The sequence below is a fragment of the Mustelus asterias genome, chromosome 21 (assembly GCF_964213995.1).
Source record: "Mustelus asterias chromosome 21, sMusAst1.hap1.1, whole genome shotgun sequence".
NCBI lineage: Eukaryota > Metazoa > Chordata > Chondrichthyes > Carcharhiniformes > Triakidae > Mustelus > Mustelus asterias.
The window spans coordinates 61,083,455-61,104,441 of NC_135821.1; the positions used below are offsets into that span (position 1 = coordinate 61,083,455).

Consider the following 20,987-nt stretch of genomic DNA (forward strand, 5'->3'; position numbering starts at 1 on the left):
TAAATGAATGAAAAAGTCATATACCAGTTGTCAGTAAATAACCCTCTGCCGCTGCATGACAATGTCTAGCAAAGTAACCATAACATCAAAAAAGGTAACCATGACATCAAATAAAAGTAACCACAACATTAAGATTAACTAAGGGCAAATAGATAATCTGTGTAAATGGTCCATGGAATGATGTGTGTTGCCTTCTGTGTTGGGGTAGAAACAGGACAAAAGAGAAATGGTTTTTCACATTCAGGCCAATAGCGATCCATACAACCTTGCGTAAACAGAAGGAGGCCATTCAGCCCTCTGCATTTATGCCAGCTCTTTGAATGAGCTATCCAATCAATCCCAACTCATTTTCCCCACACCCTTTAATTTTTTTTGCCCAGAATCTTTCAAGTTCTTTTTTGACAAACTGCTGTAAATTCTTCTCCCACTGATACTTCTGGCTGAAATCTGCATCCTAATAGCCTAGTGTGTGGGTGTGTCAAAAATGTATGTTTTAAACCCTCCATTTGCTCTTTAGCTGAACTGTGCCCCCTCATGACTGACTCACTGATCAGTAGAAATAGTTAACATATTAAAACTCCCCATTAACTCGTATGCCTCATAACTTCTTCTGTTCTCATGTTATTAATTTTGTGTGGCGAATATATTTAACGTAGTCACATCACTGGATAGTAAATCGTTTGAAAACTTTGATTTCAAATCAACGAGTGTCTTTTTAATTCAGTTTATTTTTGGTTTGACCTTTGGACATCATCTCTAAGTCATGACTGTTGGTATTGGTGATATCATCTAGGTATGAGGTTCAGCAAGTTACTAACACTGGAGTGAAGGGTGTGTCAAATTCAGGTGTGTGTCCCAGATCGAAGATTAATCATCCATTAACGTTTCTCATTTCACAGGTGTTTCCTGTCTAAAGAAAATATGGCAGAAAGACTTTGAGTCAATCCCTCTCTGCTCTTGACCAAATCAGGCAATAGGTGCAGCCGGGGGCGGCACGGTCGCACAGTGGTTAGCACTGCTGCCTCACAGCTCCAGGGACCCTGGTTCAATTCCGGCCTCGGGTCACTGTCTGTGAGGAGTTTGCATGTTCTCCACGCGTCTGCGTGGGTTTCCTCCGGGTGCTCCAGTTTCCTCCCACACTCCAAAGATATGCGGGTTAAGTGGATAGGCCATGCTAAATTGCCCCTCAGTGTCCCGGGATGTGTAGATTAGAGGGATTAGTGGGTAAATATGTGGGATGATGGGGATAGGGCCTGGGTGGGATTGTTGTCGGCGCAGACTCGATGGGCTGAATGGTCTCCTTCTGCACTTTAGGGTTTCTATGATTCTATCATGCTATGAAACTAAAGAGTCTTCTCTCTGTTTGTAGGCCATTGATGGTGATCACACAGAAAATAACGAAGCTGGCATTTGAACTTCATGATGGTAAGAGGCTTGAACTAAGAGAAAGTATCAGTGACAATCAAACGGAATCATAGATCAGTCTCGAGAGGCTGAAAGACTTACCCGTTTGCAACTTTAATTATTTGGCCGCTTGGCTCAACAGAATCATGGTAGTGTTTTACTTCGTGGGAGCCATATCTGACCTCTCCATCTAACTCTAACAACATTCCAGACTATCCCTTTTCCCCTGAGGTCCTTGAATAACTCTCTCTTGACTGCATCTATGGCCTAGTGGTATTATCGCCAGGCTATTAATCCAGAAACTTAGCTAATGTTCTGGGGATCAGGGTTCGAATCCCGCCACGGCAGATGTGACACAAATATCTGGGATTAAGAATTTACTGATGACCATGAAGCCATTGTTGGAAAAACCCACCAGGTTCACTAGTGTCCTTTAGGGAAGGAATCTGTCCTTACCTGGTCTGGCCTACATGTAACTCCAGAGCCACATCCCTCAGGCAACTAGGGATGGGCAATAAATGCTGGCCCAGCCAGCAACACCCATGTCCCATGAATGAATAAACAAAAAGTTTCACGTTCTTATGAATTCTTGTTAAAAGAAGTGAGATTTGCCTTTATATTGTGCCTTTCACAAACCCGGCATGGGCCAAGGTGCTCTGCAGTCAATGAAGAATTTTGAGGCGCAGTCAATCTGTAGGAAACACAGCAGACAGTTTGTGCAGTGTAAATTCCCAATGTGTTAACGATCAGATAATCTCCTTTAGTTATGTTGATTGAGGGATGAATTTTGTCTACAAGACACTGGGGATAAATTACAACACAATATTGTACTATAGAGACTGAGAGTTCCTTGGTTTGAATTCTTTATTGGTACAGGGTTAGCCTGCCTCTGCTGGGGTAGAGTTATGATGTGGAGCTGCCGGCGTTAGACTGGGGTAAACACAGTAAGAAGTGACACTTCTTACGGGGTAGAGTTAGGCAACCATTATAATTGATCTGAGGCATTTTAGGCCTGAGTTAGATAGAATGAGCTAAGGTTCAGGGTTGCCACTGCACTGCTGACTGTTCTCTACTGCCCTCTGCTGGAGGTTTTCAATGGTTGTCAGTCCACCAACCCCTCTACCCTCCCCACTGAGGGAACGAGGTACAACAATTTGCATTTATATGGTGCCTTCAATGTAGCAAACACATCACACAGCACTTCATAACAGTGGTTATCACAATGTTTGACATCTGGCTACTTACAAGGTCATAAAGCAGGTGGCCTTAAAACTGAGCAAAAGATAGATTTTAATGCGGAGGGGCTGGGAGATTTAGGGAGGGAATTCCAGAGTTTGAGACCTCAGCGTGAGGGCACAGCCACCAATGCTACAGTGGAGAAATCAGGGATGTGTAAGAATCCAAAATGGAGTCCACGTGGAGGCAACAAAACACTTTGATGCATGTAGTCACTACTAAATTGGTCACAGAATATCACTAGATGCTCATCACAATAAACACACAGCTGTGGCTCAGTTGGTAATTTGCCCTTTACTTCTGGGATTGACAGTTCAAGCATCGGAATCTAGCCTCTTTTATCCAGTGGAGTACCTGGGGAGTCAGGTATGCTTTCCTTCAGCTGTGGCGTCAAGCGGCACGGTAGCACAGTGGTTAGCACTGCTGCTTCACAGCTCCAGGGACCTGAGTTCGATTCCCGGCTTGGGTCATTGTCTGTGTGGAGTTTGCACATTCTCCTCGTGTCTGCGTGGGTTTCCTCCGGGTGCTCCGGTTTCCTCCCACAGTCCAAAGATGTGCGGGTTAGGTTGATTGGCCATGCTCAATTGACCCTTACTGTCTTGAGATGCGTAAGTTAGAGGGGTTAGCGGGTAAATATGTAGGGATATGGGGGTAGGGCCTGGGTGGGATTGTGGTCGGTGCAGACTCGATGGGCCAAATGGCTTCTTTCTGCACTGTAGGGTTTCTATGATTCTATGAAGCCTAGTAAGAGACTTGCATTTGTATAGTGCCTTTTAGAACCTCAGGATTCACCAGAGCACTTTTACAGTGAATGAACTGCTCTGGAAGTGTGGTCATTGTTATAAGGTAGGAAATGCAGCAGCCAATCTGTGCACAGCAAGATCCCACAAACAGCGATATGGTAAATAACCGGATATTCTATTTTAGTGACTCTGGCTGAGGAATGGATATTGGCCAGGACATTGGGGAAAGCTCCCCTGCTCTTTCCCAAAATTGTGCCATGAGATCTTTTACAGGTGGCATGGTGGCACAGTGGTTAACACTGCTGCCTCACAGTGCCAGATTCCTGGCTTGGGTCACTGTCTGTGTGGAGTCTTCACGTTCTCCCCGTGTCTGCGTGGGTTTCCTCCGGGTGCTCCAGTTTCCTCCCACAGTCCAAAAGATGTGCTGGTTAGGTACATTGGCCATGCTAAATTCTCCCTCCGTGTTTCCAAACAGGCGCCGGAGTGTGGCGACTGGGGGATTTTCACAGTAGTGTTAATGCATTGTTAATGTAAGCCTCCTTGTGACACTAATAAATAAACTTTAAACAAACACCTGAGAGGGGCCCTGGTTTAACATCTCGGCTGAAAGATGGGGCATTTGACATTGCCTCAGTGCTAATGCACTGGAGAGTCTGCCTTGATTTTTATCCTCAGGTTTGCCAGTTGAGATGGACGTGAAAGATTCTTTGGCAATTATTTGAAGAGAAGCATTGGAATCCTCCGGGTGATGGTCCCATTCCCTTACCAGGAATGGCAGCAACTCCAAGAAGATATCCCGGTCACAGTGGCTTGGCCAACATTCCTCCCCCCAACAAATCATTGCCTGAAAAAGGTTAATTGCAACTGGTGGGATCTTTCTGTGCACCCATTGACTGTGATGTTTACCAAATCAGTCACACTTCAAATTAGTTTATTGTACTCGGTGTGTTTTGAGTTCTGATGAAGTGCAATAATTGATGCCAATTGGTTTCCTTCTCTGCTTTCACCATGCCTGGATATATCAATGCGTTTGTTTCCTTTGTTGAAATGAACCCAGACCTCTTTGTCTTAATTCCTTTCAGGTCTGGCTCGAGACGAAAGTGAACTGAAACCATCACAGAAACGTTTAGCAGTGAGGTAGGTATAGAATGCACATCAAAGAAAGGATGTTTTGGAATTGCAATGAGTGACATCTTCACAGTGGCACAGTGGTTAGCACTGCTGCCTCACAGCGCTGGGGACCTGGGTTCGATTCCCGGTTTGGGTCTCTGTCTGTGTGGAGTTTGCACATTCTCCCCGTGTCTGCGTGGGTTTCCTCCGGGTGCTCCAGTTTCCTCCCACATTCTGAAAGACGTGCTGGTTAGGTGCATTGACCCGAACAGGCACTGGACTGTGGCGACTAGGGGAACTTCACAGTAACTTAATTGCAGTGTTAATGTCAGCCTTACTTGTGACTGATAAATAAACTTTATTTTTCTGAAAATGACACATTTTTAGCACTGCTGCCTCACAGTGCCAGGAACCCAGGTTTGATTCCCAGCTTGGATGACTGTGTGGAGTCTGCACATTCTCTCCGTGTCTGCGTGGGTTTCCTCTGGGTGCTTCAGTTTCCTTCCACACTCCGAAAGACATACTGGTTAGGGTGCATTGGCCATGCTAAATTCTCCTCCGTGTACCTGAACAGGCGCCGGAGTGTGGCGACTCGGGGAATTGCAGTGTTAAGTGCAAAGTTAAACTTTAAACTTTAAATAACTGTTTGTGTGCAATACCATTCATCTGATATCCATTGGAGGTGTTAATCCAAACTAGTTAAGCTAAATTAGTATATTCACCAAACTGGGGTTAAAGGAATTCTACGTAATTTGGTTTCAATTCTAATACTGCATAATGCGATTTAAACACTGGTGATTGGAACTGTGCTTGTTCACATGCAGTGATATTCGTTGCATTTATTGTTAACTTTAGTTAAGTAACAAATAACAATAATCCGCTTTTATATAGCACCTCCAACAAAGTAAACTATCCCACAATGATTCACAGGGGCATTATCAAAGAAGATTTGACACCAAGTTATATCATGAGATATTAGGTTAGATGTCCAAAGTTTGGTCGAAGGAAAGTTAGAAAGAGTCTCTTGAAGGAGGGGAGAGAGCTAGAGAGATGGAAAGGTTTACCAAAGCTTTACCAAAGGAATTCCAGAGCTTAGGCCTTTAGTTGATGGATGGTTTTGTGAATGGAAAGCAATTTCCAGTGGTGTTCCACAGGACTCAGTATTGGGGCCCTTGACCTATTGGGGCGGCATGGTGGCACAGTGGTTCGCACTGCTGCCTCACAGTGCTAGGGACCTGGGTTTATGGGTCACTGTCTGAGTGGAGTCTGCAGGTTCTCCCTGTGTCTGTGTGGGTTTCCTCCCCCAGTCTGAAAGATGTGCTGGTTAGGTGCATTGGTTAAATTCTCTCTCGGTGTACCCAAACAGGCGCCGGAATGTGGCGACTAGGGAATCTTCACAGTAACTTCATTGCAGTGTTGGTGTAAGTCTACTTGTGATACTAATAAATAAACTTTAAACTTTTGCTATTTGCTGTATATATTAATGATTTAGACTTGAATGCGGGAAACACGATTGGAAAATTTGCAGGTGATACAAAAATTAGCCATGTAGTTGATAATGAAGAGGATCACTGTTGACTCCAGAATCAAATCAATGGCTTGTTTGGGTGGGCAGAGAAGTGGCAAATGGAATTCAATCCGGAACAGTGTGAGGTAATGCATTTGAGGAGGACAAACAAAGCAAGGGAATATTCAATAAACAGGAAGACATTGTGAGGGGTTGAGGAAGTGAGAGACCTTGGAGAGCATGTCCACAGTTCCTTGAAGGTTGTAGGGCAGATTGACAAGGTGGTTAAGAAAGCAAAGGGAATGCTTTCCTTTACTGGGCGAGGTACTGAATACAATAATGATGGAACTATTTAAAATGCTGGTTAGGCCACAGCTGGAGTTTTGTGTACAGTTCTGGTCACCTCATTACAGGAAGGACATGATTACTCTGAATAGAGCGCAGAGGAGATTTACGAGAATGTTGCCAGGTGTTGAAAAGTACAGCTATGAAGGGAGATTGGAGAGGTGAGGGTTGTTTTCCTTAGAACAGAGGAGGCTAAGTGGTGACCTAATTGAAGTGTACAAAATTGAGAGGCCTTGATAGGATAGACAGGAAAGACTTGTTTCCCCCGGCTGAGGGGCGAATCACCAGGGGGCATAGACTTATGGTCATTGGTAGAAGGGTTAGAGGGGACATGAGGAAAAGCCTTGTCACCCAGAGGGTGGTGGGCTTCTGGGATTCACTGCCTAAGTTGGTGGTTGGGGCAGAAACAAAGGTATTTGGATCTGCGTCTAGAGTGCTGTAACCTGTGACGCCATGGACCAGGTGCTGGAAAGTGCGGTTAAAATGATTGGCTAGTTTCTGTATCTCTATTTTCTCATTTTTGGCCGGTGTAGACATGATGGGCTGAATGGCCTCTTACCGCACTATAACGCTTCTATGCTTCTTTCTGTGGTTAGCAGTTAAAGCACAGGCACCAATAGTGGAGGGGTGTTCCAGAGGTCAGATCGTTGAGATCTGTAGATTTGGAAGAAATTATAGGGATAGGGAGGGGCAGGGACATGGAGGGAATTGAAAATGAAAACTTCATTAGAAAAAAACCCTCAAGAACTTCAAAACTCAGAAGAGCTCATTTTCCTCTCTATAATGTGGCATTGGACTGGGGTGGGCATAGCAAGAAGAGTCCCAACACCAGGTTAAAGTCCAACAGGTTTATTTGGAATGATGAGCTTTCAGAGCGCTGCTCCTTCATCAGGTGAGTCTCATCTAATGAAGGGATAACGCTCCGAAAGCTCGTGATTCCAAATAAACCTGTTGGACTTTAACCTGGTGTTGCGAGATTTCTTACTGTTCCTCTCTACAGACAGGGAGGTGCCCTTGAATGAATGAATCGTGAGGCCTTAGCAAAGTCACAAAGATCGACTGTCCTAATGGATCTGATGGACTAATAACATTACTATCCTTAACCTGCATCCCGTTACTACATCAGCACAGTTGGCCCTATCATGGTTTGATACAGAATAATCCTGGGCTAACACACTGGTATCAGAAATAGGAAAAAGCCAGTGTGAGGAGGAGAGAGAGAGAGAATGAGGGTGGTATGTGGTTGTGGAATGGGATTTACAGGCAGACTTTTGACCTCCAGGAGGCACTTATTGACTTGAAGTGTCACACACCAGCCATCAGAAGATGTTTGGACATCATGACCAAGTTCCACCCCATTGGTTACAGTCCTGAATTCAAATGCTGTGATGTAATATCTTATGTACATATCGTTCTCTCTATAACATTTTTGGAATGAGACGTGTTTATTTGGGCTTTCAGGCGAATACCAACTTTTCTTGAGTATTTAAGCTACAACCTCAACTTCATGGGAATCTTGGCAGGACCTCTGATCTCATTCAACGATTACATCAGCTTCATTGAGGGCAAAACCTTTGAGGTGGGAGCGAAGCCTCTTGCTAATGGGAACAAGAGCAACAAGCGTCTCCCTGATGAACCTTCATCCCTGGTAAGCTCACAAACTGGCCATTGGTAAAAGCACATACATAGATTTACGTACCTGCACTGTAACCCCAATGTAGGCTGGAATGTTACGGCCATTCACGCCGGTGGGATTTTCCCATCCTGCTGCAGTGAGCGGAGATTTGGCTGGGCGCCAAATTCTCCAACCTCACTGCAACGGGAGGGTGGCGTGAATGGCCAGTAAGATCACGTCCTTTAATTTTATTCCAATTTTAAAGAGAGTGCAAGAACAGAGGGATCTGGATATATCTGAGGATAAATCACCTGAAGATTGAAGGACAGGTTGAGAGAGTGGTTGATAAAATGTACCACATCCTAGGCTTTAACAATAGGATCATAGTGTATAAAATCAAGGAAGTTATATTAAACTTATACGGAAAACTGGGTTTGGGCACAACTGGAGTACTGTGTCCAGTCCTGTGCCTCACACTATAGAAAGATTGTGAAGGCATTCGAGAAAGTGCAGAGAAAGTGCAGAAAGGATTCATGAGAGTGGTCCCAGGGATGAGGAACTTCAGTCACTTAGATTGGGGGAGTTGGGATTGTTTACGTGAAGAAGAGCAGATTGAGAGGAGATCTGATAGAGGTGTTCAAAATCATGAGATGTCTGGACAGAGTGGATAGGGAGAAACTGCTCTCATTGATGGAAGGATTGAGGATGAGAGGGGCACAGATTTAAGGTAATTGGCAAAACGAGCGTTGGCAACACGAGGAAATACTTACTCGTGCAGTGAGTGGTTAGGATCTGGAATGCACTGCCTGGGAACGTGGCAGAGATGGGATCAATTGAAACTTTTAAAAGGATATTAGATCACTATCTGAAAAAATAGCAGGGCCATGGGAAACAGGCAGGGGAGTGGCTTTTGGTGAATTGCCCCTTCATAGAGCTGGACTATACTTGGTGGGCTGAATGGCCTCGTTCTGTGCTGTAACCATTCCCTCATTCAATTAATGCTGTGCAGAATGAAACACATTACTCCAGACGGGGTCTATCTAGATTTTCGTATAACTGAAGCATAACTTCTGCACTTTTGTATTGAAGCCCCCTTGAAACAGAAACCACATTCCATTCACCTTTATTATTTTTTGTGAAATTGAGGTGAGTTTTCAAAACTTCCCTCTGAAGCAACTTGATGGCTGAGATCACTGTTTATATTCAATAGCCGATATAGCTCTGGGGATCAATGGAGGAGGCAGCAGAGAACAGATATGTAAAATATATATCATTTAGGAGGAAAATCCCAGAGGTTAATCTCAGCTCGGAACAAGATCGTGAATCCAGTGGGCGGTAGGGATGGGATGGGGGTGAGAGGGGGTTGGGGGAAGGGGGAATCGAGGGACCTCCCTTTTTATTTATTCCCGCGAGATTATGCAAGGTTTCAAGGTGACATTATCCTCCTTCAGAATGGTTCATGTGGTTTCCTGATGGGGCAAATGTGTGATAACCTCAGGATTATGACCAAGTCAAGACCAAGTTATGGGTGGCAGCACAGTGGTTAGCACTGCTGCCTCACAGCGCAGGGGACCCGGGTTCAATTCCGGCTTCAGGTGACTGTCTGTGTGGAGTTTGCACATTCTCCCCGTGTCTGTGTGGGTTTCCCCTGGGTGCTCTGGTTTCCTCCCATTGTCCAAAGATGTGCAGGTTAGGTCGATTGTCCATGCCTCTTAGTGACAGGTGTAAATGTGGGGTTACGGGGATTGGGCCTGGGTGGGATTGTTGTTGGAGCATGTTCGATGGGCTGAATGACCTCCTTCTGTGCTGTAGGGGTTCTATGATTCTAGGCCATGTGCTAATTGACATGGAGATGAGCACATCAGGAAGACAAACGTAGGAGGGAGGGAGTTCCATTTTGCAGGACCATGGCGCCCGGCGCTGGGCTCGGAAGGAGATGTGCTCTGCGACAGGGCTGACCCAACCTTGGAGCAGAGGCCGAATGGAAAGGGTAAATAGGGCTGTGGATGAGGTTTTGAACTAAGAAGATGTGGAGTGTTGGGGCGGGGGGTCGGCGGTTGTTGCTGGGTGTCTAGTCAGAGTAATATGGTAGGAATAATGCAGGTTTAAACATAAAAGCAAGAGTAGCTGTAAGGAATAAAGGTAACATAAAGAATCAGGGAACAACTCCAGTTATAAAGGAGAGCTAGAATAAGTAACAAGGCTCCATTGAACCTACAGCACAAAATATGCCATTCAACCCAAAGGATCTATACTGGCATCTCTGTTCCACATGAGCCACCTCCTCTTTGTCTAAGTGAATCAACATATCACTTCTGTTCCTTTAGAAAGAAAGAACTTGTCTTTTTATAACAGCTTTTTTGACTTCAGGATGCCCCCAAAGAATTTTACAGCCAATGAAGCACTTTTTGTGAAGTTTAGTTAACATTGTTATGTGGGGAGTGTGGCAGGCGATTGGGGCACTCTGCAAAATCCTACAAACAAGCAGCGAGTTTATAAGTGGATCCTCCGGTTCAATGTGTTGTTTTTGGAAGCAAATGCTCAACGGAATGAAGAAAATAAACTTAAAACAAGGGACACCAGTTTGACGGGAACATGCACGGTCCACGGCAGGCATGTTTAGGACACCAGGATGTATTTATTTTAAACACACTGATCCACAGCTGCTTGACTCCAGATCCCTTTAAGAACCAGCCTTGGGCAGTAATGAGGGAGGTGGAGAGGATGGAATTGGACTAAAGATGTGATCAAACAGTCAGAATGCTCTTTGCCTAAATGCAGCAAAGGTGATGGCCTGGTGGTATTATCGGGAGACTATTAATCCAGAAACTAAGCTAATGTTCTGGGGACCCAGGTTCGAATCCCACCACGGCAGTTGATGGAATTTGAATTCAATAAAAAAAACTGGAATTAAGAATCTACTGATGACCATGAAACCATTGTCGATTGTCAGAAAAACCCAACTGGTTTGCTAATGTCCTGTGGGGGAAGGAAATCTGCCATCCTTACCTGGCCTGCCCTCCATGTGACTCCAGAGTCACAGCTGGGAACCAATCTGAGGCAATGGGCCTAGTGGTACTATCGCTAGACTATTAATCCAGAAGCTCAGCTAATGTTACGGGGACGTGGGTTCGAATCCTGTCACGGCAGATGGTGGAATTTGAATTCAATAAAATATATCTGGAATTAAGAATCTACTGATGACCATGAAACGATTGTCGAAAAAACCCATCTGATTTATTAATGTCCTTTATGGAAGGAAATCTGCCGTTCTTACCTGGTCTGGCCTACATGTGACTCCAGAGCCACAGCAATGTGGTTGACTATCAGCTGCCCTCCAAGGGCAACTAGGGATGGGCAATAAATGCTGGCCATCCAGTGACGCCCATGTTCCGCAAATGAATTTTTTAAAAAGCTGGAAAAATGCTTAATTTTTCTTCCTGTAGTTGTGTCCGAATAGTGGGGTAGTTTCAGTGTGCAGTGTGATATCTCTGAACTCACTGCCTTAGTGCAGGATTGCTGATTTTTGCTGCTAGTTGTTGCAGGAAACACCAGTCAGTTCTAACCCTTTTCTTTGTAAAGAGCTCCCCATTGTGGCTGTGTTGGCTCACTGCAAGCTCTTGTACAAGTGCTGACGGATCGCTGCCCAGTGACAGGAAGCATCTCGCAAGTTTAGGATTGAAGTTTAACAAATAGTTTGATTTGTGTATCCGAGGTTAATTCCCCTCTTTTTTTTTAAATATTGGAATGGTTTACAGTTTAGCTGTCAGCTCGGAGTCCCCTCAGAGTCAGAAGGTTGGTAGTTCCAGTTCCACTCCAAAGATTTCAACGTTGAGGCTGATGCTCTAATGAGGGAATGCAGCGCTGTTGGAGGTGCTGTCTTTCAGATCAGACATCAAACTGAGGCCCACCCTGCCCTCTGAGGTGGATATAACCGATCCCATGGTCACTATTTCAAAGAACAGCCGGGGTGTTCCCCCGACCAATCTCTATCCTTCAACTAAAACCACTAAAACAGATTACCTGGTCATTATCACTGTCTGTTGGATGCTGTTGTGTGGGAGGCTGACTCTCCCATTCCCTACAACAGTGATCAGATCTTGAAAAGTATTTAATCGACAGCAAACCACATTAATCTGCCTCTGATCCGTATTCCCACATTAATCTGCCTCTGATCCGTATTCCCACATTAATCTGCCTCTGATCCGTATTCCCACATTAATCTGCCTCTGATCCATATTCCCATTCATCTGCATTTGATCCGCATTCCCACATTAATCTGTCTTTAACCCATATTCTTTGACACCGACCAAAAACTCTTAGGGTGGAATTTTCCCGTCTCGCCCGCCACAGGATTCGTAGCGTGCGGGGGTGGACCATGCAAAGGTCCGCTGACCTCCGGGCGGAAATTTCCAGCCCTAGGGCGAGCGTGGCCGGAAAATCCTGCCCTCAGTCTTCAAATGTCCAGTCACTGTAACTCCTGGCATCCGTGGAGAATTGGTGTCACCAGCAATGGATACAGTGGGTCCTCTCTAGCCATGGCACCCTGGCCTTGCCCAGTACCCTATAAACTTCCCTTTTTCAGCATTTAGACAATCGTCTTCATTTCAGATCGCAATAAATTGCCTCATGAAAAATAAATTCTCCTCATCTCTCTGATCTTTAGTAAGATTGGGCTGTTCTCTATAAACAAACCAAGCAGAGGTATGTGTTCTGGAGTGTACACTTGGGGGGAAAGGTGACGAGGGATAAATTGCTGCCCTCCTGTACCCAGGACGGTGCACAGTTAACGGGTGAATCAGCTGTTGCTGTGAGATCTCCTCAGTGACTGGAGTTTAATTGATTCTTTCTGCAGGGTGCTGTTGGATATAAGATACTGATTTGTGTTGTGTGTGCGTTCATGCATCTGTCGCTTCTGGAACTGTTTCCCGTCTCCTACAACACAGACGACACCTTTGTGGCCACAGCATCAATCCCCACACGTTTGCTGTATCTCTACATTTCTCTCCTCGCCTGCAGACCCAAGTATTATTTTGCGTGGACCATTGGTAAGAACAACATTGAACCATGCGGCAGATTTTTGGGCCCGTGTACAAAGCGGGCAGCACGGTGGCACACTGGTTAGCACTGCTGCCTCACAGCGCCAGGGACCCAGGTTCGCATTCCCAGCTTGGGGTCACTGTCTGTCTGGAGTTCGCACGTTCTCCCCATGTCTGCATGGGTTTCCTCCGGGTGCTCTGGTTTCCTCCCACAGCCTGAAAGACGTGCTGGTTAGGTGCATTGGCCACGCTAAATTCTCCCTCCGTGTACCCGAACAGGCGCCGGAGTGTGGCGACTAGGGGATTTTCACAGTAACTTCATTGCAGTGTTAATGTAAGCTTACTTGTGACTAATAAATAAACTTTATTTACTTTAGAGCTAGTGGACAGACAGAAAAAGTAATTTAAAAAGTGAATATTGGCCTTCATCTCAAGGGGGCATGAAGTTATGCTATGGCTGGGCAGAGCTCTGTTCAGGCTCCATTTAGATCTCTGCATACAGTTTGGGTACCGCATCTCATCAAGGATATATGGGGCCTTTGAAGGGGTAGAACTCAGCCGCACTGGAATTATATTGGGGTTAAAAGGCTTGTATTGTCCTGTGGTTGTGCGGGAATGATGACACAGGCGATAACTTTAACAATTTATTACAGAAGTCATTGACTGCCCTTGCACTCTGTGCTTGTAGCTACGTGTAAGCAACTTCCAGTACCCTCCCCCCACATCAACCAGTACACAGCTCATTTGGCAATATGTGAATGGAAGCACATTCTATATCATCCCTATTTTTAGTTGGGACAATCTGTAACTACATACAAAGAACAGGACCGAGATAGCAGTAACAAACAATGGAGAACCTGAATACACAAAGCGCGAACCTGAACTAAAAGCTGGCAGAAAAAGCTGGTATGGACTGCAGACTGTGTGTCAGCCTCTATGGCACTTTGTGGGGCTGGTTCAGGTACCTGAAGCAGATGCCACCGGTTCCTGACAGACGTGTCAGCATCTGAGGAGACCGTGTAATTGTTGGTTTGGGGAGCATGGCTGTGCCTTGCAGCCAGTTTGTCATAACCCTCCATAGTTTGTATTCTGACTGTCTGGCCCAGCTCCAGAGTTTGGAGCTTACAATAAGGCTTACATTAACACTGCAATGAAGTTACTGCGAATGTTGCAGTCATGGTAGCTCTTTCCTCTTCGTCGTTGTTTCATAAGAGCTTCCTTCACATTCATTTCCACTTTAGGCTGCAACAGTGTTTTGGCAACATGGTCCTGGTGCATCTGGAGAACATTCTCTGCGCTGGTGAGGGCAGACTTTCCCTTGGCGGGTTGCACAGACTAAGCAACGCAGCATAAAAATCTGAGTTGCCACAAAAGCATTTTTCGAGGAGGTGCTTTGCTGAATGCACTGCACGCTCCGCCAAACCGTTCGATTGTGGATAAAGGGGGCTGCTTGTAACATGTTCAAACTCCCATGAGTGCACAAGCTCCCTGCACACAAACTGCCTGGCATTGTCCGTCATTAGCCGTTGTGGAATAACAAAGTGTCTCTTTAGCTTCTGGATTGAGGAGACCCATTCCATGGCCTCAACTCTAACACACAGTATTGTCATTCTGTCTAGTTCGCCTTCTATTTCCTGTCAAGGGGGTACTCTTCTTGGAGTACAGACAGTGGGTGGCATTGAATCACCCAGCCTCATGTGATACCATAGCAGGCAACATCCCAATAACGTCGCAGTCAAACAGGTCCCCTGTATTCCAGCATCTCTTGTTGCTGGAAGTAGTGTACATTCAGCCCAGGGTGGATTAGTCCCTGTACAATGCTGTCATGGAGACTCAACAGCGGTTTAACATCCTGGTCAACTGCATGGAATTGAAATTTGCCCTGCGTATAGTCCAAAGTGACTGTGCCTTCTGTGTGTATGGTCTGTCCACCACATGCAGCAGGGTTGACTTTGTGGGTGGAATCGAGTGCAGCACGGGGCTCGATTTCTTCAGCAGTGGTTTTGACAAAACATGCTTGAGGTGAGGGACACCAGTAGTGTCCCGGCTGAGTACACCTGCAGGAAGTGCACCCAATTCCAGCTCCTTGAAGACCGTGTTAGGGATCTGGAGCTGGAACCGGATGAACTCCGGATCATTCGGGAGGCAGAGGCAGCTATAGATAGAAGCTACAGGGAGGTAGTTACTCCTAGAAATGAAGATACTTGGGTGACTGTTTAGAGGGGGTAAGAAGCAGTCAGAGCAGTGATCCCCTGTGGCCGTTCCTCTGTATAACGAGTATACCGTTTTGGATACTGTTGCGGGGGGGGGGGGGACTTACCAGGGGTAAGCCATGGGGTACAGGTGTCTGGCACAGAGTCTGCCCCTGTTGCTCAGAAGGGAAGGGGGGAGAGGAGTAGGGCATTAGTCATTGGGGACTCCATAGTTAGGGGGACAGATAGAAGATTCTGTGGGAACGGGAGAGACTCGCGGTTGGTGTGTTGCCTCCGAGGTGTCGGGGTCCGCGATGTCTCGGATCATGTTTTTGGGATCCTTAAAGGGGAGGGGGACCAGCCCCAAGTTGTGGTCCACATAGGCACCAAAGACATAGGTAGGAAAAGGGATGGGGATGTAAGGCAGAAATTCAGGGAGTTAGGGTGGAAGCTTAGAGCTAGAACAAGCAGAGTTGTTACCTCTGGTTTGTTACCCGTGCCACGTGCTAGCAAGGAGAAGAATAGGGAGAGAGAGCAGTTCAACACCGAGCTACAGGGATGGTGCAGGAGGGAGGGATTCAGATACCTGGATAATTGGGGGTCATTCTGGGGTAGGTGGGACCTCTACAAATGGGATGGTCTACACCTGAACCAGAGGGGTACCAATATCCTGGGAGGGGAAATTTGCTAATGCTCTTTGGGAGGGTTTAAACTAATTCAGGGGGATGGGAACCTGAATTGTAGCTCCAGTGTACAGGAGGTTGAGGGTAGTGAGGTCATGAATAAGGTATCAAGGTCGCAGGAGTGTACCGGCAGGCAGGAAGATGGTTTGAAGTGTGTCTACTTCAACGCCAGGAGCATCAGGAATAAGGTGGGTGAACTTGCAGCATGGGTTGGTACCTGGAACTTCAATGTTGTGGCCATTTTGGAGACATGGATAGAGCAGGGACAGGAATGGTTGTTGCCGGTTCCGGGATTTAGATGTTTCAGTAAGATCAGGAAAGGTGGTAAAAGAGGGGAAGGTGTGGCATCGTTAGTCAAGGACAGTATTACGGTGGCAGAAAGGACGTTTGATGAGGACTCGTCTACTGAGGTAGTATGGGCTAAGGTTAGAAACAGGAAAGGAGAGGTCACCCTGTTGGGAGTTTTCTATAGGCCTCCGAAAAGTTCCAGAGATGTAGAGGAAATGATTGCAAAGATGATTCTGGATAGGAGTGAAAGTAACAGGGTAGTTGTTATGGGGGACTTTAACTTTACAAATATTGACTGGAAAAGCTATAGTTCACGTACTTTAGATGGGTCAGTTTTTGTCCAATGTGTGCAGGAGGGTTTCCTGACACAGTATGTAGATAGGCCAACAAGAGGCGAGGCCACATTGGATTTGGTACTGGGTAATGAACCAGGCCAGGTGTTAGATTTGGAGGTAGGTAAACACTTTGTTGATAGTGACCACAATTTGGTTACATTTACTTTAGTGATGGAAAGGAATAGGTATATACTGCAGGGCAAGAGTTATAGCTGGGGGAAAGGAAATTATGATGCGATTAGGCGTGATTTAGGATGCATGGGATGTGGAAGGAAACTGCAGGGGATGGGCCCAATTGAAATGTGGAGCTTGTTCAAGGAACAGCTACTGTGTGTCCTTGATAAGTATGTACCTGTCAGGCAGGGAGGAAGTGGTTGAGCGAGGGAACTGTGGTTTACTAAAGAAGTTGAATCTCTTGAGGGGAGGAAGAAGGAGACTTATGTAAAGATGAGACATGAAGGCTCAGTTAGGGCGCTTGAGAGTTACAAGTTAGCCAGGAAGGACCTAAAGAGAGAGCTGAGAAGAGCAAGGAGGGGACATGAGAAGTCTTTGGCAGGTAGGATCAAGGAAAACTCTAAAGCTTTCTATAGGTATGTCAGGAATAAAAGAATGACTAGGGTAAGATTAGGGCCAGCCAAGGACAGTAGTGGGAAGTTGTGCGTGGAGTCCGAAGAGATAGGAGAGGCGCTAAATGAATAATTTTCATCAGTATTCACTCAGGAAAAAGACAATGTTGTCGAGGAGAATACTGACATACAGGCTGTTAGACTAAACGGGATTGAGGTTCATGAGGAGGAGGTGTTAGCAATTCTGGAAAGTGTGAAAATAGATAAGTCCCCTGGGTCAGATGGGATTTACTCTAGGATTCTCTGGGAGGCTAGGGAGGAGATTGCAGAGTCTTTGGCTTTAATCTTTATGTCGTCATTGTCTACAGGAATAGTGCCAGAAGACTGGAGGATAGCAAATGTTGTCTCCTTGTTCAAGAAGGGGAATAGAGACAACCCTGGTAATTATAGACCAGTGAGCCTTACTTCTGTTGTGCGCAAAGTTTTGGAAAGGATTATAAGAGAGAGGATTTATAATCATCTAGAAAGGAATAATTTGATTAGGGATAGTCAGCACGGTTTTGTGAAGGGTAGGTCGTGCCTCACAAACCTTATTGAGTTCTTTGAGAAGGTGACCAAAGAGGTGGATAAGGGTAAAGCAGTTGATGTGGTGTATATGGATTTCAGTAAAGCGTTTGATAAGGTTCTCCACGGTAAGCTATTGCAGAAGATACGGAGGCATGGGATTGAGGGCAATTTAGCGGTTTGGATCAGGAATTGGCTAGCTGTAAGAAGACAGAGGGTGGTGGTTGATGGGAAATGTTCATCCTGGAGTTCAGTTACTAGTGGTATACCACAAGGATCTGTTTTGGGGCCACTGCTTTTTGTCATTTTTATAAATGACCTGGATGAGGGCGTAGAAGGATGGGTTAGTAAATTTGCGGATGACATTAAAGTCGGTGGAGTTGTGAACAGTGCAGAATGATGTTGCAGGTTACAGAGGGACATAGATAAGCTGCAGAGCTGGGCTGAGAGGTGGCAAATGGAGTTTAATGCGGAAAAGTGTGAGGTGATTCACTTTGGAAGGAGTAACAGGAATACAGAGGCTAATGGTATGGTAAGATACTTGGTAGTGTGGATGAGCAGGGAGACCTTGGTGTCTATGTGCATAGATCCCTGAAAGTTGGCACCCAGGTTGATAGGGTTGTTAAGAAGGCGTACAGTGTGTTAGCTTTTATTGGTAGAGGGATTGAGTTTACGAGCCATGAGGTCATGTTGCAGCTGTACAAAACTCTGGTGCGGCCGCACTTGGAGTATTGCGTACAGTTCTGGTCGCCGCATTATAGGAAAGATGTGGAAGCATTGGAAAGGGTGCAGAGGAGATTTACCAAGATGTTGCCTGGTATGGTGGGAAGGTCTTGAAGAAAGGCTGAGGGACTTGAGGTTGTTTTCGTTAGAGAGAAGAAGGTTAAGAGGTGACTTAATGGAGGCATATAAGATGATCAGAGGATTAGATAGGGTGGACAGTGAGAGCCTTTTTCCTCGGATGGTGATGGCTAACACGAGGGGACATAGCTTTAAATTGAGGGGTGATAGATAAAGGACAGATGTCAGAGGTAGGTTCTTTACTCAGAGTAGTAAGGGCGTGGAATGCCCTGCCTGCAACAGTAGTGACTTGCCAACATTAAGGGCATTTAAATGGTCTTTGGATAAACATATGGATGATATTGGAATAGTGTAGGTTAGATGGGCTTTAGATTGGGTTCACAGGTCGGCGCAACATTGAGGGCCGAAGGGCCTGTACTGTACTGTAATGTTCTATTCCATTTTGCCCCGGGGTCAATTTTGACTTTCAGTTTGGCATTGGCCTGAACTCTACCACCTCCCCCAGCCACGGAATCGGAGCGGACGAGGGTTTGACAACAGAAATCTCTGTTGACCTCGGGCGGGAATTTCCGGTCTCACCCGAGCAAGGCTGTAAAATCCTGCCCATTGTTGTGAGTAATGTCAACACACTCTCACTGGAGAATGCCTCCACAGGCTGAAGATTTTGATTTATCCCCAGCTCATTCACTCTGTTTATACGCTTAGCTTCGGGAAGGCAGCTGGCTGCAGCATGTCTTGTGACAGTGGCTGGTTGATATGCCTTTGATCTGTAACGCTTGACAAAGTGATTCAATTTACCATAGTTGTTACAGCGCTTGGTAAATGCAAAGCATGTGCTGCTTTTTTGTAGGTGCTGGTCATTGTAGTTTGATGTGGAGATGCCGGCGTTGGACTGGGGTGAATACAGTAAGAAGTCTCACAACACCAGGTTAAAGTCCAACAGGTTTATTTGGTAGCAAATACCATAAGCTTTCGGAGCGCTGCTCCTTCGTCAGATGGAGTGGAAATGTGCTCTCAAACAGGGCACAGACACAAAATCAAGTTACAGAATACTGATTAGAATGCGAATCCTACAGCCAGCCAGGTCTTAAAGGTACAGACAATGTGGTGGAGGGAGCATTAAACACAGGTTAAAGAGATGTGTATTGTCTCCAGACAGGACAGCTAGTGAGATTCTGCAAGCCCAGGAGGCAAGCTGTGGGAGTTACTGATAATGTGACATAAATCCAACATCCCGGTTTAGGCCGTCCTCATGTGTGCGGAACTTGGCTATCAGTTTCTGCTCAGCGACTCTGCGCTGTCGTGTGTCGTGAAGGCCGCCTTGGAGAACGCTTACCTGACGATCCAAGGCTGAATGCCCGTGACTGCTGAAGTGCTCCCCCACAGGAAGAGAACAGTCTTGCCTGGTGATTGTTGAGCGATGTTCATTCATCCGTTCATTCATCCTTCGTCGTCCAGTACTTCCCCGGTGCGGAGAAGCTACAACATCTCCTCCGGAGCCTTCAACATGTCATTGATGAAGACGAACATCTCGCCAAGGCCATCCCCACACCCCCACTTCTTGCCTTCAAACAACCACGCAACCTCAAACAGACCATTGTCCGCAGCAAACTACCCAGCCTTCAGGAGAACAGTGACCATGACACCACACAACCCTGCCACAGCAACCTCTAAGACATGCCGGATCATCGACACGGATGCCATCATCTCACGTGAGAACACCATCCACCAGGTACACGGTACCTACTCTTGCAACTCGGCCAACGTTATCTACCTGATACGCTGCAGGAAAGGATGTCCCGAGGCATGGTACATTGGGGAAACCACGCAGACGCTACGACAATGGATGAATGAACACCGCTCGACAATCACCAGGCAAGACTGTTCTCTTCCTGTGGGGGAGCACTTCAGCAGTCACGGGCATTCAGCCTTGGATCTTCAGGTAAGCGTTCTCCACGGCGGCCTTCACGACACACGACAGCGCAGAGTCGCTGAGCAGAAACTGATAGCCAAGTTCCGCACACATGGGGATGGCCTAAACCGGGATGTTGGATTTATGTCACACTATCAGTAACCCCCACAGCTTGCCTCCTGGGCTTGCAGAATCTCACTAGCTGTCCTGTCTGGAGACAATACACATCTCTTTAACCTGTGTTTAATGCTCCCTCCGCCACATTGTCTGTACCTTTAAGACCTGGCTGGCTGTAGGATTCGCATTCTAATCAGTATTCTGCAACTTGATTTTGTGTCTGTGCCCTGTTTGAGAGCACATTTCCACTCCATCTGACGAAGGAGCAGTGCTCCGAAAGCTTATGGTATTTGCTACCAAATAAACCTGTTGGACTTTAACCTGGTGTTGTGAGACTTCTTACATTGTAGTTTGAGCAGGGTGCATTTTGTCCTGAAGTCTTCAGCTTCTCTTAATTGTTCAATGCTCCTCTCGGACTGTTCATTCAACATGCAAATATTAATGATGGATTCCAATGTGAAGGTTTTTTCGCAGAGACCGTATAGTGTGTGGAATACACAGCGACAATGTGCTTTCACACACAGTCGCTG

The 20,987-nt window shown here is 46.1% G+C and overlaps 1 protein-coding gene across 1 annotated transcript in view; it reads left to right on the forward strand.

Moving 5' to 3' along the window:
* The window catches only part of LOC144509315 (membrane-bound glycerophospholipid O-acyltransferase 2-like), a 77,936-nt gene that overhangs the window by 47,426 nt on the left and 9,523 nt on the right, over nt 1–20,987 (forward strand). Inside the window, exons 5-8 of the mRNA XM_078237973.1 lie at nt 1,370–1,425; nt 4,466–4,520; nt 7,807–7,993; nt 12,816–13,008. Of these exons, the coding sequence (XP_078094099.1) occupies nt 1,370–1,425; nt 4,466–4,520; nt 7,807–7,993; nt 12,816–13,008 (491 nt within the window). The remainder of the gene's footprint in view (nt 1–1,369; nt 1,426–4,465; nt 4,521–7,806; nt 7,994–12,815; nt 13,009–20,987) is intronic.